This window comes from Haemaphysalis longicornis, unplaced genomic scaffold (genome assembly GCF_048455015.1).
Source record: "Haemaphysalis longicornis isolate Haplotype H1 unplaced genomic scaffold, Haemaphysalis longicornis Haplotype H1 scaffold_6, whole genome shotgun sequence".
NCBI classification, from domain to species: Eukaryota; Metazoa; Arthropoda; class Arachnida; order Ixodida; family Ixodidae; genus Haemaphysalis; species Haemaphysalis longicornis.
This window is the reverse complement of record NW_027526407.1, coordinates 40,123,995-40,148,092: the sequence shown is the minus strand read 5'-3', so window position 1 is coordinate 40,148,092 and position 24,098 is coordinate 40,123,995. Positions and strand designations below refer to the sequence as shown.

At 46.2% G+C, this 24,098-nt stretch overlaps 1 protein-coding gene across 3 annotated transcripts in view; it reads left to right on the top strand.

Annotated features, from left to right (window-relative positions):
* The first annotated feature begins 9,620 nt into the window (after window positions 1-9,620).
* The window catches only part of Ptp10d (Protein tyrosine phosphatase 10D), a 202,879-nt gene continuing 188,401 nt past the window's right edge, over window positions 9,621-24,098 (top strand). Inside the window, exon 1 of one of the 3 annotated variants that reach the window (XM_077674048.1) lies at window positions 9,621-10,545. In XM_077674048.1, coding sequence (XP_077530174.1) covers window positions 10,456-10,545 — 90 coding nt within the window. In that variant the 5' untranslated portion in view covers window positions 9,621-10,455. The remainder of the gene's footprint in view (window positions 10,546-24,098) is intronic. The other 2 variants (XM_077674047.1, XM_077674049.1) reach the window with 2 other exon arrangements.

The following is a 24,098-nucleotide window of genomic DNA, read 5'->3' as shown; positions in this document are numbered from 1 at the left end:
TTTGTCTTTTCCTTGTGATTCTCTCGCACACATGTTATACATCTTTCCTTCCAAGGTACGTAAAACGCGTTATTTCACATAAAATATTGTGAACAGCCTTTTGTTGTGGCGTACGTTCTTGTTACTTTGACAGGGCAGAACAAGGTCCGTATTTTGAAAAGGAGGAGTATTGCTGCTCGCAGCAAATTTCGGAGCATAACGACGCCCTTAGTTTAAAAAAGACGAATATAGCTGATCACGACATATTCTGATGGGTAATATCCTTTACAGAACATTTCTTTTTTTCCTACTTTCTTCGTAGGACAGCTTTTGTGAAAATGCGGCATTCATAACAAAAAAATACTCAGACGGGTTCATGCTGGAAACACGCAAGAAATGCAGATCACTTCAGAACCAGTTTCAGGTTGTTTCATTGTTGATATTAGAGTTAGGTGGGTATTGAGAATTTCAGAGGACCATAGTCTTTATTTCTAGAACTTAAAAATACAGCATTTAAAATCTTAAAACGCCAACCGCGGCTTTAAACCCATAAAACATTCAAGCAGGCTCGTGTCCTAAAGACTCTTATCCTAGAGTATATTTTAGGCTGTAGCAATATTTTATATTCGTGACTTTCGGAATGCCTACATCCGCATAACAAGCATAGCAGAAAACAAGTAAATTTTATTAAATTATTAAATGTTATGACTCTAGAGCAGAGTGGCTATAAAGAGGTAAGTTTATGGTGAGGTTATTGGCCATAAAGTTAGAAAATTTGTCTGCTGAAGTGCTCCAAATGAGCTTGCAGTATCTTTACTTGCCTTTGTCGTTCATTTGACGTGCCACTTTTAACGTCAGTGTGCAAACATTCGACGTCTTTTTTTTAAGGTTGAGGCTTTACATTTAGGAATGTATGCATGAAAGGTTAGTTTGACACTATAGACATGCATTTTTGTTAAATACTTCGCTCTTAAGGGGGCCATAAAGACAAAGCACAAGTTCACTCAATACGTTGCCTAATTACTAAGATGGCACTCATACCCCATTTACAGCGGACTTCCTTGAAGTCAGCTGTATAGCGACTGCGCAACAGGACAGTGGCGACATCTCGTGGGTACTTCCCGAACTACGCGGCAGGATCTCGAGCAGAGGACGCTGGTATAGTTACGTAGAGACGTTGATATCGTAATGTGAGCACGCGATTTTACGTTGTGAACTTTGCAAACACCTGCTCTAACTATCCTCTGGAAACTAATTATTTCGACTTTCTGCACGTCCATCCCGTTATTACCAGCCAACACGATGGGTACGCAGTCTTCGTCGCGTAAACGACACGATTGTTTGCTAAATTTCCTTGTATGTCCACTGGCGCAAGACGAATGTCAATCGTTTTTAACAAATTTTAAACAAAACCGAATCTTAGGGGTGCAAGACGATTGTGAATTGTTTTAACATGTTTTTAATATGTTAAATAAGGCGGTAAGAATTGCAGTGCTCAGTTGGTTGGTAATAAATCAACTACGGATCAAATCCGTCATACGGGGCTCAGATTTTCCCACCAACTTAGCGAAAAACGCTTGCTATGTTGGAGACAAGGGCTCCTGTTATAAACTGCAAGTCCGTTTCCTGTCTATCGCGTAATCCATTAGTGTCTTCGAATCTTGTGAGCCATTCCGAGCAAAAGAAATGGGAGAGCATTTTATTAACGAGTACGAATATCAATGTCGCCATATTTCTCGTGCACCACGGGGATTTTGTCAAGCCCTCGCGGCTGTATGTCTGCCATTCCCTGCAGTAAAGACTGTATAATAAGGGTAAGACCTGCGCGTTGATGAGCTCATATTTTTTTATGACTGCTAGCTGATACCTCGCCGTTTTTCTTCCTGTTTTGTGCCCTAATTTTAACGGTGCTGGATACGCAGCACGGATTTTTTTCTATACACCCGTCGCCTAATGGTCAGTAGGTTGGGGCACCTAATACCTAATTATAGGTAGGTACACCTAATGGTAGGTTGGGCTGGCCATATAGTGAGACGAACCGACAACCGGTGGACAATTAGAGTAACAGCGTGGATACCAAGACATGGGTATAGAAGGGAAAGGTCAATAACTCGATAGAGGGATGAAATAGAGAAATTCAGAGGGCAACAGTGAACTAGGGCGGTGCAGGACAGGAGGTGTTGGAAGTCAACGGTAGAGGCCTTCGCCCTGCAGTGGACCGGGGTTGGCTATTGATCGTGATGATGATGATGACACCTGTCGCGTTTTTCCATCACTGGCTGCAGCTATCTAACTAATCGTTTGCATGTGAATTACTTGTTGGTCAGCTATATCTAGAGTTCACTCTAAGGAAGTCAACGCCGAAAGTTATGTAAGTAAACGCGTCCGGCCACAGTACTTGCCACTGTCCTTGCGACTTTTAACCGCTCCTTGTTTTGCTAAACGGCAATGCGCTAAGAAGAACAAAAATGCAGCTCTTGCGCACACGCCTTAACCAATCCAGGAGCAGAGCAAAATGAGCGCTAATTTCACCTTTAGTGCACTTTACACGCCTCGAATACATTCGAAAAAAAAATTCACGCATCTCCACGAAGTGAATCATGACGAGTGGGCGAAGCACTGGGAATCGCTCTTATCGTAAATATCACCCGTGGCATTGCCCACTCGCGCATTTAAATGAGCGACAACACGTGTGTACGGTATATACAATTCCAATCCGATCCAATCCGATACAATTCAATTTAATCCAATCCAAATCCAATCTAATCAAGTCCAATGCTCCTCGCGCATGCGCAACACTGTGTACACGGACGCCAAGGGACAAGCCATGAACAAAGCGAGGTCCTAAGGTGCTTCGCCCCTGAAATACCGCAGGCACCTATTCCAATCGGTTATTTCCTTGCGTAGGAAACACGACAGAGTTACACATGCCAGCCTGCAGGACAACTTTACCGGCTTGACATGGTACACTAAAGAACGCCCCATCGCCTCTCGAAGCTGAGCTCCTGGGTCTCCTAGGAGCACTGGATCATACGACCTACATGGGTCATGCACCACCAACACCACCCAGAGTCCGCCTCCTCACTAACTGTCACGTCGCCATCAGATAATTTAGTAGGGCTTACTCTGATCACCGTACCGTTCATCACATTCAAGCCATGGTAAACCTACTCGGCCGGAACAGAAGGCAAGTCCCCGTCGTCTAGATCCCGGGGCATGTGCCTCAGAGGGTCCGCAATCAAGCAAAGAGAGCCTTCAGTCTACTCTTTCCTTGACTGGTCCCGACCTTGCACCCGGTCCAGGCGTACATCTGCGCCTTCAACTGGATCATGCTAGATATTATTGCCGAAAGCGGCTTGACGAAAGGAATCCGCAGGGTTACCTGTTTGGTGTACCCACCTCACGCCGCTCCGCAGAAGTCTTTGTTAACAAGACTACCACTAATGCTGCCCTTACACCCGCCACACTGCAGAAATGGTTCCACTCGGAGTGTTCAGCCTCACCGCATTGTCCCTATTGTCAGCAAAAATGTATTCTCAGTTCTCAAGCACTTAACTTGGCACCTTGAAGGTTTAGCATTCTCTCGCTCCAAACTCCCCTGCCCTCACTCCTCCTCTGACGTCCCCCCTTACGAAGACCCAAACTTCTTACATGCTCTAGTGCTTCTTTAAAATTAAGAGTGATCTGGCGAGGGTAGTGTGAGATGGGGTCTACACTCCCCTTCCCATGATATCACGCGTCATCTCCAACGAGTCCCAATCATGACGGACTGATCACCACCTCGTCCTCCTGCTTCTCCCCTTCCCTTCTTTTTCTTCCCCAACTACGGTCATGTCACCTATCCCAGTTCAATAAAAGTTATTCAATACAAACACATTTTCATTGAGAGTCTTGTTGATCTCAACTGTTGGTTTCATCAAAACACAAGAACATACGTTTTTTTCTGAAGTAAGCATGTGTTGGATCATAAGTGCGGGGAACGCGAGAATAAATCAGTATGCGTTAACGCATCCCATTCGCCCAGTCTTTAATGTCAGACGGTCTCTTACTCCAAGCAGTTCCACTTGGCAGTTCCACTAACATTTACAAGTAAACAACGCTAAATTTAAGCAAAACCTAAATATTTTGAACTGCAACGGCGTCAAATATATTGATTACAGGGTTTACTTTTGCTTGATGGATGCAGCGACCTTCAACAGCGCAGCTCATTGCATCACCGCATTTCTCAGACACGTGCTTGAGTATGGAAAATTTCATGCCGTTTTCCTCATTTGCGCCAGTAAAAAATCCCGAAATGTGAATGCGCTGAAATCCAGCTTGTTGGGCTTTACTGTTAGCCATGGCGAAAGCGTGTTTAGTAGACGGCTGCGGCCACCTCGCCTTCCAGGCGATGACGGCGGGGTCGATGGTGGCGCTGACACGGCGGAGCAGGTCGCCCACTTTAGGGGGCGCACCGACTCACGCTCCATATAATAATGAAAGAGAGAAGAAATCATGCACCCCTCCGTCAAACGACGACGATAGTAGAACGTGAAGCTTTCTCGTGACGGATTCTTTGGTTGTCGTCTACGTTTTCCAAAGCGATTCGACCATGTCGTAATGGAGCGATCGGATAGACGCCGGCTTCATAAGGCGAGGTTGAATTGTTGCGTTTGGATTCTACGCGGAATCAGCGTACTAACTGTCCCTTTAGGCAACTACATGTACCTCTAATCTGACTAGAGCACGTTACCATAAAAAGTAGTCGTTTAAAATTACAGCGACAGCCTTTTAAAAGTAGTCGAAAAGATATATTCTAGCGTTATCGATTACTTTCCCCGTTACTTTTCATACAACTTTTTTTTATTACGGAGGCCCACATATATACATATGCCTCCCAATCCCTCTCGTAAAACTAAGACAAATAAAAGGAACGCTGCTCAACCACATTGTCCACAATGACCTGGATAAGGTCAGTTTTAGTACCGGGGCCCACTCTCTGGGGTATCAAAAAAGTAGCCCTGTAAATAAAGCATAGCGAATTGTTGTACTAATCACTGAGGTTCCCTGCTTAGTGGTTTCGAAAAAGAAAAGCATTGACCGTGCCCGACTATAGAGCTGAGCGACTCTCCAGCGCATCTAACCCCTGTGATAAAAAAAGCCCTGAAATATTTTTGCGGAAAATTTTGTTATCCATTACAGAAAATAGTTATTGAATTACAAAGACCATACTCCTTAAGTAATTAATTTAAGCAGTAAATATTTCAGTAAAACATAAGTCATTACAAGTAACCTATTATTTGTGACCATTTACGTACAAGTCTGCCCCTAATAGATCACTTCTTGTGTTACGAAACATGCGATAGAGCGGAAGAGTTGAAATTTTGGCTTACTTTGTTAAAATTTTCTCAGAAAAAACATCGTTTCCTTTTGTACAGGTGGTCCGCTCAAAAATAGAGCAAATGCAACTCAACGAAGCCGCACGGCGAGCGAGGAGGCGGGCTCTCACCGCAGATAAAACCACCATCAGCCGACACCTTCGCCATCGTTACGACGCGAAGATTACACACCAGACATATATCTCTCTGCTGACGAATACATTCTGGCAACAGAAGATTACACAACTGCAATAAACTTACCATTAACATAGCAGATCGCACAGTTTGAAATAAAAAGTAATGCTTTGGTATTCCCACCTGAAGGAAGCGACAAATTCCTTATCCGAAACGGCGTACGACAAGATGATACCACCGTACCGAGACTGTTCACAGCATGTCTGCTGGGGATATTCAGGACGCTTGGCTGGGAAAACACAGGATTACGGATAAACGGAGACTACTTGAGTCATTTGAAGTTTGCAGATGACATAGCCTTGCTAACCGATCCTACAGAACACCTGCAAAATGTGCTTGAAGAAATTAAATCAGAGAGCATGGCCGTTGGGATAAAAATAACCATGCAAAATCTAAAGTAATGATTAATAAACACGCCGCAAACACCATCTTGAGCATGTGTGATGAAACGCTAGAACAAGTAGAATATTATAACTACTTCGATCAGGTTGTCTGTGCCGTGTGCTAATCCGAAGCACGAGAAAGAAATCCGGCGCAGAATAGGCATAGTCTGGAGTTCACTCGGCAAACACACCCAAATAATGAAAAGTAAGCTACCTCCATCACTTAAAAGAACAATATACAATCAATGCGTCAGCATGAGCGTGAACTCTCCGTTGCGTAACCACCACTTCCAACGCCGGATCCGTACTCCCCGCATAGCTTTTAAAACACTGTCTTACGGCACAAGCTGGGAAAAAATGTGCTAATCAATAAAGAATATGTGCAACAGTGAGCTTCTGGAGAAGGGATGAAAGTGTCGTTCCAAATTTGGTAACCAATTCGTTAGAATAACACTAGAAAATTCATGGGTACAAGTCCGAAAGGCTGCGATCATTTTGCTGGATAATGTTCGCCAAAATTTTTAAAAATTATTCAGCCAGTTGTAACTGCTGACACTGGGTAACATTTTCGAGTGACTGACTTAACCTGGAGCCAGACAACTTCCTGGCACAAACTGAGGGGACATCGTTAACCGCTCAAGAATTTACGGTCGAGTACCCCACAGTCCCTGCCATGTAACGTCCTGCTTCCTGACCAAAATGCTAAATCATGTTCTCTTTATGATAGCCCGATAGAGATAAGTGGCCGAAGCAAATTTAAAATATAAAAATAAATATAAAATAAAAATTACTACGTAATTAAATTAACTCATGAAACCAAGAATATGTATCTTATACGTCACCCTCACGCGACGAGTCCAAAATTTTAAAAAAGCCAAGGAAAACATGAATAAAAATTGAGGAAAAATACAAATTGTGCAACGCCCTGCATTCGCTCAAAAATGTACAATCGGCAACGTTTAGACAAGAAATTATTGTAATAGCATAGAGGCGATTGGTTGAAAGAACTAGAATTGACGAAATAAAACTACCAGAAAAATAAACTTACCGAGTCAAAAATATGTATCTTATGCACGCCTCTCACACGACGAAGGCAAAATTAAAAAATGCCCCAGAAAGGTAACAAGAACACGAATAAGCACCAGCCATATAAACCCTGTATTTGAACAAAAATTCCTAATTGGCAAAGTGAACACATGTCGTAACCATAGCGTGAAAAGACGTAATTGACCAAATGAAATGTTAAATACCCCAAACTGCCAAAGAAAATAAAAATGTTAAGAATGAACTAAAAATTAGGAATATATCTGTCTTCTACAACACCCTGGCACGATGCAGACAAAATTGAAAAATCCCCGAAGACATCCACGCAACTCCAATTTATAAACATACTGTGAAAAAGTACCTAGCGTGCACTACACCTTGTACATTAATTTAATTCTGGTTCAGAATCACCTTCAATTTTATTAGTTCAAAAACGCAATAGTTCCGAAATCACAACTATACAGATGAAGGTCCCAAAGACAAAGACTGTAAGGAGACTGTCGGTTCATGGATACAAGTTGATGGTAGCATTTATACTAAATAAATGAACATTATTATAATATGGGGTCGTGTAATACCTTTTTACATTACTAATCGAGCCAGAAACACAAATCATGGCATCAAAGGAACACGGAGCACCCGACAAATGAGACAGCTATGAGGCACTAAGTACAGTTATCGCAGAAAATGATTATTAAGAGACTTTTTGAAAATTCGAAAAGAGGTGCAGGATTTGATAGTTCAAGGCAAGTCATTCTAGGAAGAAATTGCATGAATGCTGAAGTTTTCTTTCCGTAATAATATAAACCGCGGACAACATGAGATTTTTATTAGGTGCAAATCTGGTCATATTATTATTCTGCAGTAGGTCAAATGCAATAGATGGGAACGCAAAGTGATTATGAAGCAACTTGTGGAATAAAATTACAGGGTTGAAGTGCAGTAAAATATTCACAGGCAGGACATTGAAAAAGCAAAGTAATATGTGGGCGTTAGATTGTGTAGAGCTAGAAAAAAGTATTTGTGTTCACTAACTTTGAATGTGTTCAATTGTTGATAGGTGACAAGCATATGTATTGCCGCATGAAACGAATATTCCAATGAATGAAAGCAAATTATAACGGCAGCTGTGCGGTGAGAAAAAAGAAACAAAAAGCTTTGACCAGTGCACGGGTACCAAACACAGTCTTATGCCTAAGAGGGCTAAAATCAGGCATTTATACACCCCCCCTAACACCCCGCCAACACGCCCCCCCAGAAGGACTTCGACACCCCCCCCCCCAAAAAAAAAAAAAGATTCCACAACCACAAGCACCCTGCCTAGGGATTTATATAACACCCCCCCCCCCCCCAAACATCCCACTGACACCCCCCCAAAATCGAAATTCTGCATAAACACGTGGTTAAAGTGACAGCGAAATGTACGGCTGTAGTACAGATGTGTGCCAAAAAACACACTATCATAACAAGAAAAAATGGAACGAATTGCTAGCTGTAGAAATAAGTGGCAGTTGCTACACCATTTGATAATTATACTTAATCCAAAATTTACCTTTGAAATAACATCACCAATACGTTTGTCGGATGATGGTATGGGTGTGCCATATGCGTATTAAACGCAGTGAGCACAGTTAGAGGAGCTAAGAGAACGCGGGAGATCATTAATATATAAAATAAAAAGCAAAGAACCTAAAACTGAACCCTTAGGTACACCCTAGTTAAAATATTTCCTCAGGGAGCAGGCATATATGACAGGTGTACTGTGTATTGCCGGTCGCTAGGGATTTTATTAAGAAGGTCAGGGCAGGAACAATGATTAGTTTAATTAATGTTAGTTTAATCGCTAAAATACTGTAGATGGACACCCACGATAAAAAGTCTACGGACCACGAAAGCAGCAATTGTGGGTGATGTTTCTGCCGGGCGGCAGCCCGAGGTACTATGTGCCGTATTTTTCATTACTTCTGTAACTATACGACACCTCACATACACATGGCAGTTTGTTGGGCTTTTACCGAAAAAGAAATAACCTAAAATTGCCATTTTTCTGGTCCGTAAACTTTTGATCCTGGCTAAACAACATCCGCGAAAACAAAGTAAACCGTCAAACAATAAAAAAACAAACGTATTTGGCCACTCATAACCAAATCTCGCGTGTCAAGCTCATAATGAAGACTAGCGGGGCAATGATTTTTGCTTATTGGCACACAAACCTCACAATTTACGCACATATTTTCACTCGGTATGAAGTCGAACGTTTGAAATTTCGCGCGCACCGCTACCTACAAGACTTCGCCTCTCCCTACCAGATGGCGGTGGCTACTCAAAGTTTTCCCGCTCTCTGTTGACACAATGCCCCACACAACGTGACCCGCAGGTGGAAAGAGTTGCAAAGAGGGAAATGACATGTTTTTCTTCTCTGCCAGGATGAGGAGGGAGAGGCTGCGAGACCGGAGGAGGAAAAGCGCTCGCTCTGCAATGGGCAGCAGGCATGCAGGCGGTCTTGAATGCTGGGGAACCCCTCTGTTACATTCTGGCATCCTCCCCCCGCCGTCCGTCTCCTCCTCTCTTCTTTCCCTTCCCCGCGCAAAGCACGCCGGTGTCCTTTATCTCTCCACTGATGCGGGCAGGGAGAGTACGGTGGAGAAAGAAGGAGGAGGGTACGAAGAAAGAGCCCGCGCTACCGGTTTGGCAGCTCGGCGAAACTGGCGCCGACCGTAGCCGCTGCCTTACCGCGCTCCGAGCGTCTTCAGTCCCGAGTGAAGCTCGGTGACATCGCGTGGTCTTCTTTCCTTGGAAGTGTGGCACACACCGCCCGAGGCGATCGGCAAGGCGGCGAGCGATGGCATCACCATGTGTTCGTTCAGCGAGCACCACTGGATGACACTGCCGGTCCTCAAGAAGCCTTCGTTCCAGATCGGGACCTCCGATACCCTGTTGCGGCGGGTGCTTTTGTCCTAACGGAAAGTGTGCTTGTGAGTGAACGAGTTTGTTTTTTTTTTCTTGTGATCCCCTCGTCGAAGGAAAAAGTGAAACAGCCACGTTCGGGGTCGTCGCCGATGTGGAGGAAGCACGAGGCGACAACGTCTGCAACGGAGAGCGTGTCTACGACATCGCCTTTGGCGAAACTGTGTCGGCCGGGATAGGAAGTGAGACCCGCATATGCCGTCTGCGCGCTACGTCGTCTGCAACCCTTCGGCCGTCGACGCTGAATGATCCGAGTAACTTACCTGATTTTTTAAACTTCCAGCAGCCATGTGAGAGTGCGTAATTAGCCGCTCAGTTTGTTCATGGCCGTGTGCTACGGTCCGGTGTTTGACAGTGCGGAGAGGATGCGACGTACGGGCGAAGAATTCCCTTGCGCGAGCGCCCGTCGTTGTGTTTCCGGATTCCTCTAGAATGCGGTGGCGGGTTGTCGAAGCACGCCGAACGAAGACGCTCGTTGAAGCTGACAACCGCCGGACACAACAAACTCGCGCCAACCTGGTTCCGCCGCGATGATGGAGCACGTGTCCGTAGCTGCGATGGCCTCTGCGGCACCAGCGGTGTTGCTCGGATTACTCCTTCTAGCATCTTCCCTTGGTCAGGTGAGAATCTCTGTTTTTACGCAAACTAGAATGAAATTTTGGAAAAGTCGACACCGCAAGCTCATTTAATTAGGAAAGCCCAACCAACGTTTGCAGTAGTCGGGCCTGCCAGCACCGAGTGGGAATCGTCTTCAGTCGAAATCAGGTTGCCTTTGCGGGTAACCTGCTGGAAAGTGAACCGGGATGCTGAATATACACTACGAAACATCCTGCTGCAATCTACTTCTGATTTTTTAACACCGTTCGACCGTTACACGTCCGCCCGGGGGCGCGAGGGCTGTCATAAGCAGTCTGCGTCCGACAATTGTTAATTAAATGTTGAGATTCTACTTGTGGGCGCAATTTCGACTGTTTGGCTACCTTGTAAGGAATGGATTACCTTGGGGCGACAATATATATCACCGTGCGAGTGAAACATCCCCGCTTTATTTTCCTCGACTTTCGAAATAATCTGAGGGTCATTACTGTAAGCTTTTCGCACATCTTGAATAACCGTCGACACGATGAATCTCACGTTGTATAAATAGGCATTCACACATTCGTTTTTCCAAATGCAAGATCACCCGTCCACATTTCCTTCCTTTCTGCGGTCATGTCCGAGATATACAGCTGGAAGATTTGGTAGACGGCTACTGAAAAGTGAAGTCTATAAACGTGACAATCCTATCTGCTTGTTCATTAATTCGCTCATTTTGATAGCCAGTATACTTACAACTCCCGTGAAGTAAATTTGAGTGGTTCCTCTGCTGCTTCGGCTGATAAAAGGAAAGGCGGGACAAAAGTATGAAGGCTGCAGTCGGCAAGAGACGAACATTTCTGTACTTTCCGAATGTGCTACTAATTTTGTCAAAGTGTATTACTTATTCCCTCAATAAGGACCGAACTCTTTCTGCCACGGCAGTCGGTCTGCAACTGAAAATGCTGAATGAGAAGTATATGGGTGACAAGCCGGCATTAGTCACATGACGGCTTCATAAATCACCCTCCATCAGTCTTGAAGAGCCTTACGGGAGGAAGTTGGTCTGGTGATGACGCTTTGCAAAACATCCGAGTTCTAACAACGGCAAAAGAAGGCATCGCCGGTGTTAACGAGACGTTGTTACGTGTACCAACTCCGTGGTTTTGCGTTGACGGAGAATCGGTCGCCATTGACAACAATGTTTTGAAGGCAGAGTGTCACCAAGCGGGGACTACAATGTCTCTGAGAGCACATTATCAGCAGGGCATCCGAATCCAACCAGTTAAGAAAATGGTGCCATAAACTATAGAGAAGAATACTACGCGAGACACTGAATGCAGTTTTTTTTTTTGTTTTGTCACAAAAAAGTACCAAGATTTTGTAAACGTGCCATACTACTGATTGTTAACTAGCGCCGGAAGTATTATCCTGATTAGGAGCCATCAGTCCGTCGCTGTGACAAAAAAAGATGCTATAAGAAGGGGCGTCACGTCAAAATCTTGAGGCATAGTAACACAAAATAAGAAAGTAATGCCCCAGTCAAGAGTTCGGTCGTGCGCTGCCTGTTCGGTCCTGTATGCTACGCACGGCTTGTCAGCGCGAGACGGGCAGCCGATTGGGTTGAATTGACGATGCGGCCTGCATTGATGAAGCGAAAGTATGCTGCAGTGTGCGCGCGAATGAAAAGGAAGCTTTCCGTGCTTTCAGACACCTCATAGCTAAAAAGGGCTCTGTAGTCGTTGCACCACTATGACGTGAAGACAACGTGCCGTGATAACTCCCAGAAAACAAAAAGCGAAAACCAATAATCGCAGCCAACCCAGCATCACTTAACTCGACCTACTTGGTGCGTGGGGAGGTTCAGGGCCGCGCGCTCGAGCGTGTTCCCGTGCCGTGAGGCGGCAGTGTAGCAGGATGGGCAGTTGGTGTCAAAGGTCAGCTTCGGCTCGCAGCTCCCATGGACGCTTGCTCTCAGGCGTGAGATGTAGCTTTCGACTGGTTGAGGGTCGGCGGCAGCAATTTTCGCAGTAATAGAAGCTCAGAACTTAATTCCTTGATTTTGAGGCGAAAGCCTTAAATGCACTGATTCGCGAAAAACCGTCGTTGTTGTTGCTATTGCTGTCCGGTACAGCAATAGCAACAACAGCAATAGAGTGAATGAAAACACATTTTATTTTCGGGCATCACAACCGGGGTGGGAGCCGATTGCATTACCGACGCGCTAACTCCGCATGTTGGCAGCGGGGGAACAAAAGTTCGAACGGTGCGTGACGCGGGAAATTTGAATGTGACGGTACGTGAGTATAACGGGGACATCCCAGCCTCGCGAAACACTCACTCTGGGAAACCTGAGGCTTGTGTTACCAGTCTGCTTGTCGCAGTAATTCGCGCCAAAACAAGCAGCGCAAGCAGGGTGTTGCAGTAACGGAGTCTGTCCAAGCAATTCGCGCGAAAAGGCGAAGCGAACGGAAGCGAAGAGGCAAAAATACAGTAAAAGCTCGTTAATTCGAACTCAAAGGGAACCATAAAATTGCTAGAATGAATGGAGATCTCGCCACACTGCGCTGGCAGAACTTAAAGAAGCCACATCTCGACTCGTTATCGCGCATGAGGCGCTAGCACAGGTTTGAGGCAGGCGATTTCGTAAAGAATACTGGCATGCGCCGGAGCACTGGCGCAGGTGGCGCGGCGCCCTTTGTAGAACCGAAATAAGCTGTTGCAGAAGCGAAGCGCGCGCGCCACGCTGTTGTTTTTCTGTTCAGTTGTTTTGCATCTCTGGTAAATATGGTTTGGTTTGGACTCTGGGCCGACTTCTTCTTTGAGGAGCTATGGAAACCGGGGGATCATAGTTCGAATTAACAGTTCTGGATACCGACGCGTTGGAATGATCGGGCGTTTTCCCCCATTGAAATATACAGGGCTGTGCCGGGACCAGGGCGTAAGTTCGAATTAACCGGAAGTTCGAATTAACCGAGTTCGAATTAACGAGCTTTTACTGTACAATGGAGCAGCAAAGAAGCGTTTGATAGGTATCCCCACGCTTTCACAGTGAAAGCACGTAAGCTGACGTAAGCGCCCCAAAGAATTTTTCCTAAAAGTGGTGAGCGCAAGGCTTATTAAACAGATCTTTACAACGACAGAAAGGAGATATCCGTTCTGTGGCGCCTTTGGCGATGCCGCGTCTGCAGCTGCGGCGGCCGTAATCACTAAAAGCTACGACGAGCGAGGGCAGTGCCCTGATACGTGCCAGAGTCGGAGGAAATGAATATGCGCCGCCAGAGGAAATTGGCGCGCAAAGGCAGGACGGCTGACGTCATGCTTCCTCCTAGTATCTTTCCTCCGTTTTATGACCTCTGTCAGCCACAGGTCGTTTGTCACACATTGTGTTCGCGGCTTCGCAAATGGGCTGAAGTACAGGACGTGCCTTGGTCAGCTGCAGAACATCTTTAAACCTGGTCGGCAATCTTTTAGTCATTACGCTCGCGAACGAGGTCTACGTGAAAGGTGGTTTAACATTTCTACCGAGCTTCTCAGTCACTCCTAAGGCTATAACAGCGTACGCCACAGAAGACAGTAGACAAAACTGAGGAAACTGAGCCCCTACGTTGCTGCAATTAACGTAAATCGAGCGCTTAAAGCACGCCAAGACTCGGGAAAGAGAGAAAAATCTTTTCATCAGGTTTCCAAATTATCTGATGGGCAGAGAACAGTAAATTGTGGCTGAGGTATTTTGTGGCCCCGTATTCTAAGGACTGGATGGGCTGGTTCACTACGTTCTGGTAGCATTTAAGATTTAGAAAAAAAAAGATGAAAAATGTGGTGTAGGGTTCTGTGTACGCCACAGAACCCTACACCAAATGTGGTGTACGCCGAGCGAAATGCTACAACGAATTTTTCCTAGGCGAGCACGGAGGTACACAGCGTAAATTCTCGCCGATGGTTGTCAAAGTATTCCAACACAAGAAAACGACGAGATGCAAGGCACGCCGCACCTCTCCGCTGAACGCACGTGACCCCGCCATTCCGACCCAACGACCTGTCCTTGCTACCCACCAGGGAAACGCCCACTCCATAGTTTATTTTCTTTAGGGGCGAGCCAACTGCACTCAAAATTTCGACCTCTTAAAAACCCTATTTTCGTATAGTCTGCTTAAAAAGAAAGCAGCATGCAAAATACAACAGCTGAAATACGCGCGTGGACGCCGTAAGCGGTCTGCAAAAATCGGCGATTTTGAAACCGAAACCGAGGAGAACGCGGCCATTGCAGTGACGTTGCAGCCGTCCAGCGAGCGGCCGGACGGTCACCAGCTCGGGGGAATGTCTGCGCGCAAGCTCTGCGCGCAAGCTCTACGCGCGCACGGGGCAGCACATGGGTGAAGCGTGCGCAGCAGAGCTCGACCGGTTCTCCAACTGCGTGGCTGGCCAGAGGAAGAAGCCCCCGTCGGCTGAAACGTCACAGGCGCGTCATGGCTGTTTACGCGATCCGCCGGCAGGTGCAGCGTGGTCTGCGGCGGAGCTTTTTTAAACGCTTCTGACTGATTAACGAGGCGTTTCATGGGGCTACCACTTGTGTCTCAGCTTATTTGGGGGTACTTACTACGCATGAAAAATAAATATGGCCGAGGTGAAATTTGAGTGCAGTTGGCCTTTAAGGCCGAGGCTTGTCCGGTGTCCGTGCTCACGGCACAGCACCGTGCAAATCAAAACATCTGTCAACAAAAGGTTCACAAAAGGTTAACAAGAACAAAATAAAAGGTCCACAAAGGTTGGAGAGAGAGACGCACAGCACCGCGTAAATCGGAACATCTGTGAACAAAAGGTGAACAAGAACAAAATAAAAGGTCCACAAAAGGTTTGAAAGAGATAGAGGTAAAGAGAGAGACACACAGCACGGAGAGAGACAGAGAGAAGAACTTTATTTTGTGCCCGGTGGGAAAAGGAACACAGCACGGAGTAAATCTAAACATGTGTGAACAAAAGGTTCACGAAAGGGTAACAACAAAATAAAAGGTCCACAAAACGTTAGAAAGCGATATAGGGAGAGAGAGAGAGACGCACAGCACCGCGTCAATCGAAACATCTGTGCATAACAGGTTAACAAGAACAAAATAAAAGGTCCACAAAAGGTTAGACAGAGATACAGGGAGAGAGAGAGACGCACAGCACCACGTAAATCGAAACATCTGTGAACAAAAGGTGAACAAGAACAAAATAAAAGGTTAGAGATGGAGAGAGAGAAACACATAGCACCGCGTAAATCGAAACATCTGTAAACAAAAGATTCACAAACGGCTAGAGAGAAAGAGAGAGACGCACAGCACCGTTAAATCGAAGCATCTGTGAACAAAATGTTCACAAAAGGTTAACAAGAACAAAATGAAAGGTTAGAGAGAGAGAGTGCTCCCCGAGAGCCGTGTTGCGCATGTGTGAGGAGCATTGGATTGGATTGAATTAAAATTCTATTTGGATTGGATTGGATTAAATTGAATTGGATTGGATTGGAAGTCGTGTTAGCAGCAGTAAGCACTCTCACGGGTGATATACGGTAAGAACGATCCCCAGTGCTTCGCCCACTCGTCATGCTTCACTTCGTGGAGATGCGTGCATTTTTTTTTTTTTCTTTTTTCAGTACCACTTCGCAAGTAAGCCTCTTTTTGTTTGCAAAAGACAGCGCTAACGAGCCCTAGTAACAACTGTGGCTACTCTGCTAGCAGAGTTGCACAGTATCCTTTCGAGAGCCGCTGGGTCTGCGAGGAAAGCAGGGCGATAGAGCGAGAGAGAAAGGGGGAAAAAAGCGGGGCTGCCTCTCAGCCCGAGTGACCTTCTTTCTTTGCGATCGCTGGAGGCCATTCGCCGGCAAACGAGTTGGCTTTCTTCGACCTGCCTGCGCCGGTGATAGCATCTACCTGCCTACTCGGTGACCACCCTAGGCGCCCGCATATCGTACGTTGCTGGCGCGCGCCTCTGAAGGCTTTCACCGTGTCTCGCTTCACGTTCAGTCAACGGGCCCGTTTTGTGATCCAAGGGGGTCGTTTGACAGTTTAGTACACCAGAGGGGTGCGAATGCTATTACACCGTGCCCCCAATCTCGCCGGTTAATTGCTACCAGCCGCTGGGGTTATGCGATAGTCAGCTTCCTCGTTCTCTGGTTGGTTGATTTGTAGCCGCAGGAGCATTTTTTTGTTATTTCAAGGAGTGCCCATGTCTCGGAGGTAATTGCGTCACAACGACCCGCCGCCGGGGCTCAGTGGCTGTGGCGTTGTGCTGCTGAGCCCAAGGACGCGGGTTCGATTCCAGGCCATGGCGGCCGTTTTTCTTATGAAGGCGAAAAGCAAAAACGCCCGTGTGCTCGGATTTCGGCGCACTTTAAAGATCCTCAGGTGGACAAAATTAATCCGGAGTCCTCTACAGGCGCGTCTCATTGCCTGTGTAGCGTCGGCGCGTTAAACCCCGCAATCAATCAATCAATCAATCAATCAATCAATCAATCAATCAATCAATCAATTGCGTCACAGCGCTTTTATGTTGGAGCTGGCTTCTATGAGCGGCGCGTAATGCGTTAAAAATACCAAGGAAATTCTGAGCGCTAGTGAGCGCATGCCTCGCAGCGGCCACCGAGCGTCACGGGCTCTCGCAGTGGCTTTAGCAAACAAAGGAACACTGTGGAATACCCCGAGGAGCGCCTCCCGTTGCCTAGCAACCAACAACGCCACAGCCGGCGCAACATCTGCTCCACGGAACCTTGACGCGACGCCAGGAACGCCGCGCATGCGTCGTGCACGTACGCGCCGCCACTGCGCCCCAGCTGTCGTCAAGCGCTACCGCCGCCGCGCATGTAATGCTTGGCATGACGAACAATACGATATTGATGCATATGAGGATGACTACTACTACTTAGCACAGTGTAAAGTGACGACGCAACATGTAAATAAACAATTTCAGAATTGTACAAATACGCGGTGATGTGTCCTTCAGTGTTCACGTAGAAAGAAATCCTGCAGCTTCGCTACTGTTCAAGCCTTGCGCGACTTGGTGCAAGCTTCGCCAGTTTTTTTTTATCTTTTGTAACACCGGTTAATTTCCGTAAACTTTATTTTACATGTATGGTAGATACAGTTCGCACTGTACGCGAACTGATCGGAACTGTTCTTACTGTTGTGTACCTGCAACAAAAGTCAGGAGCCCTCGTCAGGCACTCAATGCCTTTAGCTCCTGCCCCTTCAGCAGGGATTGTAACAACGTCTGCTGAAAAATAAAGTCTTCTTCTTCTTCTTTTGGGGAACATTTCTGGGATTCATTTGTTTTCCGTCAGCGTAGCTACGTAGAATCATCGCGGGCTTAGCGTGTTTCATACCAATTATTAACAGCACTCGTGGTCGGTCCCTTGATCGCGGGGCTTGAAGTGCAAGCTACGGAAAATTGGAGAACCATAAGGATGCTACAGTGAAAGTTTTAAGTGCGAATAAGCGACCCCAAACCATCCACCGCCGGCGTCGGCGGCGGCGTCGGCGTCCGCAGTGCTCCTCTATAAAGAAACAGCATCCGGCGCCAGGTTTCGATCCGCGGACTTTGCGGCTGCAGCGCGACGCTCTACCGACCAAGCCACGGACGCGACGTGATATCAGCGTTAGTGACGCGCCTTATATCTTTAACGCATTCAAACTACGTCGTCAGCGGCGTGCGTTGGCGACTCAGCGGCGTTATAGCGGCTTGATAACTGCGTGGTGTACACGTGATACTACAAACCCGATGGAAGAGATGGAAGAGAAGGCGGCGAGGCGGTGGGCTGCGGGGGCCGAGCGCAAGCGCCGCAAGCGGGCCGACAACCGTGCATTCGCACTTTCACATTCTCCCCCTCGGGGAAATGCGGGGGAATTTTTTATCAAGGGAGCGGCGCAGTGGGCTCAATGGGATGGAAGAGCTCAACTGTTTGACATGGCATGGCATTAAAATAATGTATAGGCTGCTTGAGAGCATTTGTGTTGAAATTACTGTGACCTGTTATTTCAGCCATTGAAAGTTTCCGTTCCGATCCAAAAGCTTACGTTATAACGTTCGGTTAATCGAATACAGTAAATGTAAACGCAAAATTTGTTTTGGAAGAAAAAAATGAGTTTTAAGGTGTATCGTCAGCATTAATGATATTTAAAAGGCTTCACCTTTTAATTGCTAACGTTTTAAGAATCTGCTGACGTACAAAATTGGGGTGCAGAAAACATACGTCTCGAACTGTTTGTGTTGTATACTGTTATTTTCTTTTATAACTGCCAGGCAAACGCACCTGAAACTAAATATCGAAATTTACCCCTTTTTGTTTCACGCAACGTGATTTTCAGTTTTTTGTTGTTTTTATTGCGTCAAAGCTGGTAACTTTGGAAAAATCAATTTTTTTTTCAATTAAACTTCCCTGGGCTTCTTAAATACATTTATCTGTGCAACTGCAAACCTTGAATAGGGAATCGAACCCGCTAGGACGAAACAATCTCGTGGGTTTAGGGCTACGAGATACTTACTGCCGATGACAGTGCCAAGATCCCAATTCAGTGAGCAACCTCTAAAAATTCCTGAATGTCCACTTCTACGATCACGGCGACCAGCGGTTCGGGCACGTGCTTGCCACGTGCTGCAGCTCCTTTTTGTGTGGATGCACAGCTCAAGCTCGAAATGAGTTGCCAACGCTTTCGTGAACATAGGTATAGTAAACCTCGTTAGAACGAAATCACTTCACTCAAAACCTCGCTTCATCGAAAGTGTTTTGTCCCCCTGAAGTTGCAAAAGCATATCATAACCCTTTTAACGAAGAGCCGCTTATAACGAATCCACTTTCCTGTACCGAGGATTTCATTATAACTAGGCTAATTTTCTGCAGGTCATAATGGCGCCTGGCGCAAAAAAAATACAGGCCTCAAAAGCAGGCGTCGGTAGAACGAGCGCTGCTTTGCCGCAAGCGTTGAAGTTCCCTTGCAGCCGCTATGTAAACCATGTCATCTGGATAGCGCGAATATTGAAATGGTTGCGTAATGCGTATACCTATAGTATGGCGTCTAGTGCAGCAAGCGATAGCGTAAAACGCATGCCCTCATTCCGAACTTTGGATGCGCATAGGTTGGGAAAACCTTGCACCAGGCGTTTGGTTGCTTCCACCTTTTTTTGAACTCTGCCGCCTCAAGGTTTAACGTAAGGGAAAACCTATATCACTAAAGAGTCCTAACGCGTTTTGCCTCGCCTTTAGATTATTTCCGAGCTATAGAATAAAAGCATCGGATGGGCGTAGCACAACAAAAAACGACACTTCGAGGCCATCTTCACAGTAAGTTGGCAGTATTCCATTGGTGCTCCCTTGGGTACCGTTCCTTCTTCCTGTTATTTTAACCTCACTTCCCGACACTGGCAGTGCGTTCGTAAAGTGCCCACGTTCTACGGTGTAACTTTACCGATAAGCGATAAGTTGGCGAGACAGAACCAGAAAAAAAGGTGTGCGACATCGCGATCACCGGTGTGCTCGCTTGTATCTAGATACACCCCCCAGCTAAAGACGCGGCTAACCAAAGATCGCCATCCAAGCTGCCTCCTTGTCGGGCGGAACGAAACGCGCGACTCCGCAAACCGCCAACCGAGGAATTCCAACTCAATCGGATCTGGATCGCTCTGCCCGGAACGCTAGACGCAGCAGCCCGAACAAACGCCCGGCAGCGAACTGTATCCTGCTAGAGACCGCCACAAAACGTCCCGGGGCCGTTATAAGAAGGACGGCTGCGATACAGGGGAGAAAAGAAGGGCGAAAAGAAAGAAAAGTGAGTAAGTAACCAGTGCGGCGGAATAAAATGAGCCCAGCAGCGGGGGACGAGGCGAAGAACAAAAAAGCGTTGAATTCCAACGCCCGAGGAAGGAGTTGTGGTGGCCGAGATTCTCGCGATTTCGTTCACTCCAGCTCGTGTTTCGCACTTTTCTTTTCTCTGCCGCGTTTTTTTCACTCCCTCACTCTTCTTCTCTCCCCCTCTTTCTCATTTCTCTCTCTTTTCTACTTTACCTTGTTCGGTATTTTTTTAGGTGCGAAGCACCTTAGGACCTTGCGATGTCCGTCCATCAGTATAAACCGAATATGTGTATTTTGTCAAACCGCCTGAAAGGTTGCAGAACGCGGCAAAAAAGCAAATACCATAACTACCAACGCTAATTCACGGAAAAAATGATAGAGAGAGAGGGGGGGAGAGAGAAAGACGCACAGCACCGTGTAAATCGAAACATCTGTGAACAAAAAATTCACAAAAGGTTAGAGAGAGAGAACTCCTAGAGAGCAGTGCTGCGCATGCACGAAGAGCATTGGATTGAATTGTGCTTGGATTGGAATGGATTGGACTGGATTAAATTTAATTGGATTGGAAATCGTTTTAGCAGCAGTAAGCACTCTCGCGGGTGATTTACGGTAAGAACGATCCCCAGTGCTTCGCCCACACGTCATGATTCACTTCGTGGAGATGCGTGAATTCTTTTTTTTTTGTTTGTTTAGCGGAGTGGGTTCCTCTCGCGTTGCCCTGTAAGTCGAAGCATGCCTTCTCGCTGAAGCGCCGCCATCAGTGGGCCGGCATTTATAAGTTGTAACCAACACGTCTGGAGCGGAGAAGCCAGCAACCGGGGGTGAAAGAACTCAGCGAACTCGAGGAAGTGCGTATCTTCTCACGACTGGTCCCGAGCCGTTATGTCAGGACACGACGCGGTCTCCGCTCGTTATTCCGCGCTAATTCGCTTGCTCGCTCGCGCCCGACAGGGGGCGTGACATGACACGCCAGCAGGTCGCAGTTTGCGTCCGTGAAGTCCGGAGGCACGTATACGAATCCAAGTCGGGTCGGCTCAAACTGGATTCGTCGGGGTCGCTGCTGCAGATTCGCCGTGACGGTGTTGTGCGACGCGAGTTAGCGTCGAGGTCGTCGTAGGTTCGCGTAACCGGCTGTGACGAGACGACGCTAAGCGAGACGAGGTTGTGTCCAACTAACGCTGCGCGCGACTAAATTGGCAGTTACGTTGTCACGTCGAAATTTGTCCTTCCTCGCTTGTCAGGGGGTGACGCCATCCATTTGTGCTGCGCCTTTTCCTGGCTGAAGGAAAGACCATTTAAGTTGAAAATTGATGTTGAAGCAGTTTTTACCTGTGATGGTTCCGGCTAGTTGGTAATCCATGATCTGCACAGCGCGAGAACATACCGGGGACAACAAGAAGATGGACTACAAACAAGCGTCGACCTTCAACTAATTTGAATGAAAAAAGGAAACACACACTTAGACACACATCCTATCACAACGTCATGACCGATACCATAGCTGCGAAACAGCCACGTTTACAAAACAGATTAAAACCTGTTGTTGGCAGACGCAGAAACAAGGAAAATAACAGCGAACAGTCATTGGAAAATCACCAATTTGGTGCCTAAATAACTAATCTCATTTTTTGACAATGCGATGGACGGCGATCTTATGCACTTATCTCCTTCGCCTTCTAGTAGGCGTTGCGATAGAATGTGTATTTAATTGTGTATTTCCCTTTCATTAAAACTAGCTGGAAATGAACGCTTGTTTGTAGCCGCTCTTCTTGTTGTCCCTGGCCTGTTTTCGCGCCGTGAAGCTCAATTCTTACCATTGTGCTCAAGCCTGATAAGATTTCGCGTACTGTCTGTATGCGGAAGCAGGAAGTCGTTTCTCTTACAATGATTTGACGCCTATTTAGGCTTCTGAGTTGGAGAAATTCCAAACAATCTTTCGACCTCTTTTATTGTTTTTATCGATAGCATCAGCTTTCTTGTACTTATTTCACCTCGTTTTTCTGTCTTTCCGCCTTGAATCTGTGTGCGCCCGTTTTCGACTGTATGTATCCAGGCATGTTCATATGATAATAAGCAACACTGCTACCACTTCAAGCTTCACCGAAGCCCGCTAAGCGAACATGTAGCGCTACTTGTAAACAAACGAACAAGCAATTGTTTTTCGCTCAGTTCTTCTTGTTCTCTTATTGCCATTTTTTAACAAGCACGAACTCAGAAATCAGAAAAGCTTTATTTGTACGAAATACACATAACATGTGCAAGATATACAGAACGAGGTTTCATAGTCGGAGACAGTAAGGGGAACTCTTGTACAGTGTAGAAGTGGGAATAGTTTTAATGTACATAGCAAAGAAACATAACTTCAGTAAATTGCAATTGAGGTAAAGAAAGTGTCAATATGCGCTTATAATCTCACAGAAACAATTGAAAATTAAGAAAAACACACTGTCATTACAAAAACAAGTGATTACAGAAAGCAACTCACAGTGAACAATAAACAATTATGAAATAGAAAAATCAGTCTATCTAGATTACATATAATTTTTAGCTTCGTTTTAATTACATTTAAGGAACGGGATGCTTTAAGTTCGAAAGGTAAAGTATTCCAAAAAGAAATACCTGAAAAATGAACGGTTTGCTTGGCGTAATTAGTGCGAACTTTAGGCAAGAGAAAATTATTGTTTAGCGGAAACATCGTGACATTGCTATTTGAAGGAATCGAAGTTAAGTGCAGAATTTGATTGTTTGCTATCCTATACGTATCAACTACTATAAACTAACCACTTCAAACGTATCCATGCCTCAGTCTTACATCTAGTGACGTTGTAATTACTTTGTCGCTGTCGTTCACGACTCACAGCGCAGATACAAAAAAAAAATACCGAACCGAAACTTGAGTTACGTACGACACCGGGTGTTAGTCTTCCCCAAAAATAGCTCCACACCGCCGCTTATTTTCCTTCATTCCGGAAGAAAAAAAATTACGGAGGTGGGACTGCGGGAGTCCAATTTTGATTTTGCAGCCGGCTTCACTAAATCCCGTCTCTTTATATTTTCCAGTCGTCAGCGCCACCGAATACGCTTGGGAAAAGGGGGAGCGGGGTAGATTTCTAAGAGAGTGCGTTTTCTTGTTAGAAGCCACCACCCGTTACTCTTACTTAGAGCGCCGTGACAAGTGGTTGTTTGATGCATTACCCGTCGCTTCCCTTGCGGCGTTTGCGGAAGCGGAGCCTCGCTCCGTCGCGGTCTCCCCGTCTCCTGTCTTCCTTCCTTATTTCAGCCATAAACCGCGACGTCATTGACCGCTTCCTTCCTGAGCCCGCACCTAGAGACGTCACGCGCTGCTGTGTCTGCGTCAGCTTTACAGATTATGATCAAACGCAGATTCGCAGGCTCGGTAGCTGTCTGCTTCAAGCAGATCGAGCCTCAATAAGGTTTACTACAGTAAAACCTCCTCGGGGCACTTGAGTGGCACTTACACTCAGGGCACTTACACTCATGGCACTCAGGGCACTTACGTTCATTGCACCCCGGATCTGAACATGAGGCAGAGATAATTAGAAGGATAAGAATGGGGTAGAGTTAATTCGGCAGGCATTCTCACTTAATGAATGGCAGCCTACCACTGTCCCTGAAGAAGAAAGTGTATGACAGCTGCGTATTGCCGGTACTCACCTACGGGGCAGAAACTTTGAGGCTCACTGAGAGGGTTCAACTTAAATTCAGGACGATTCAGTGAGCATTGGAGCTGAAGATGATTCGTGTAGCATTAAAAGA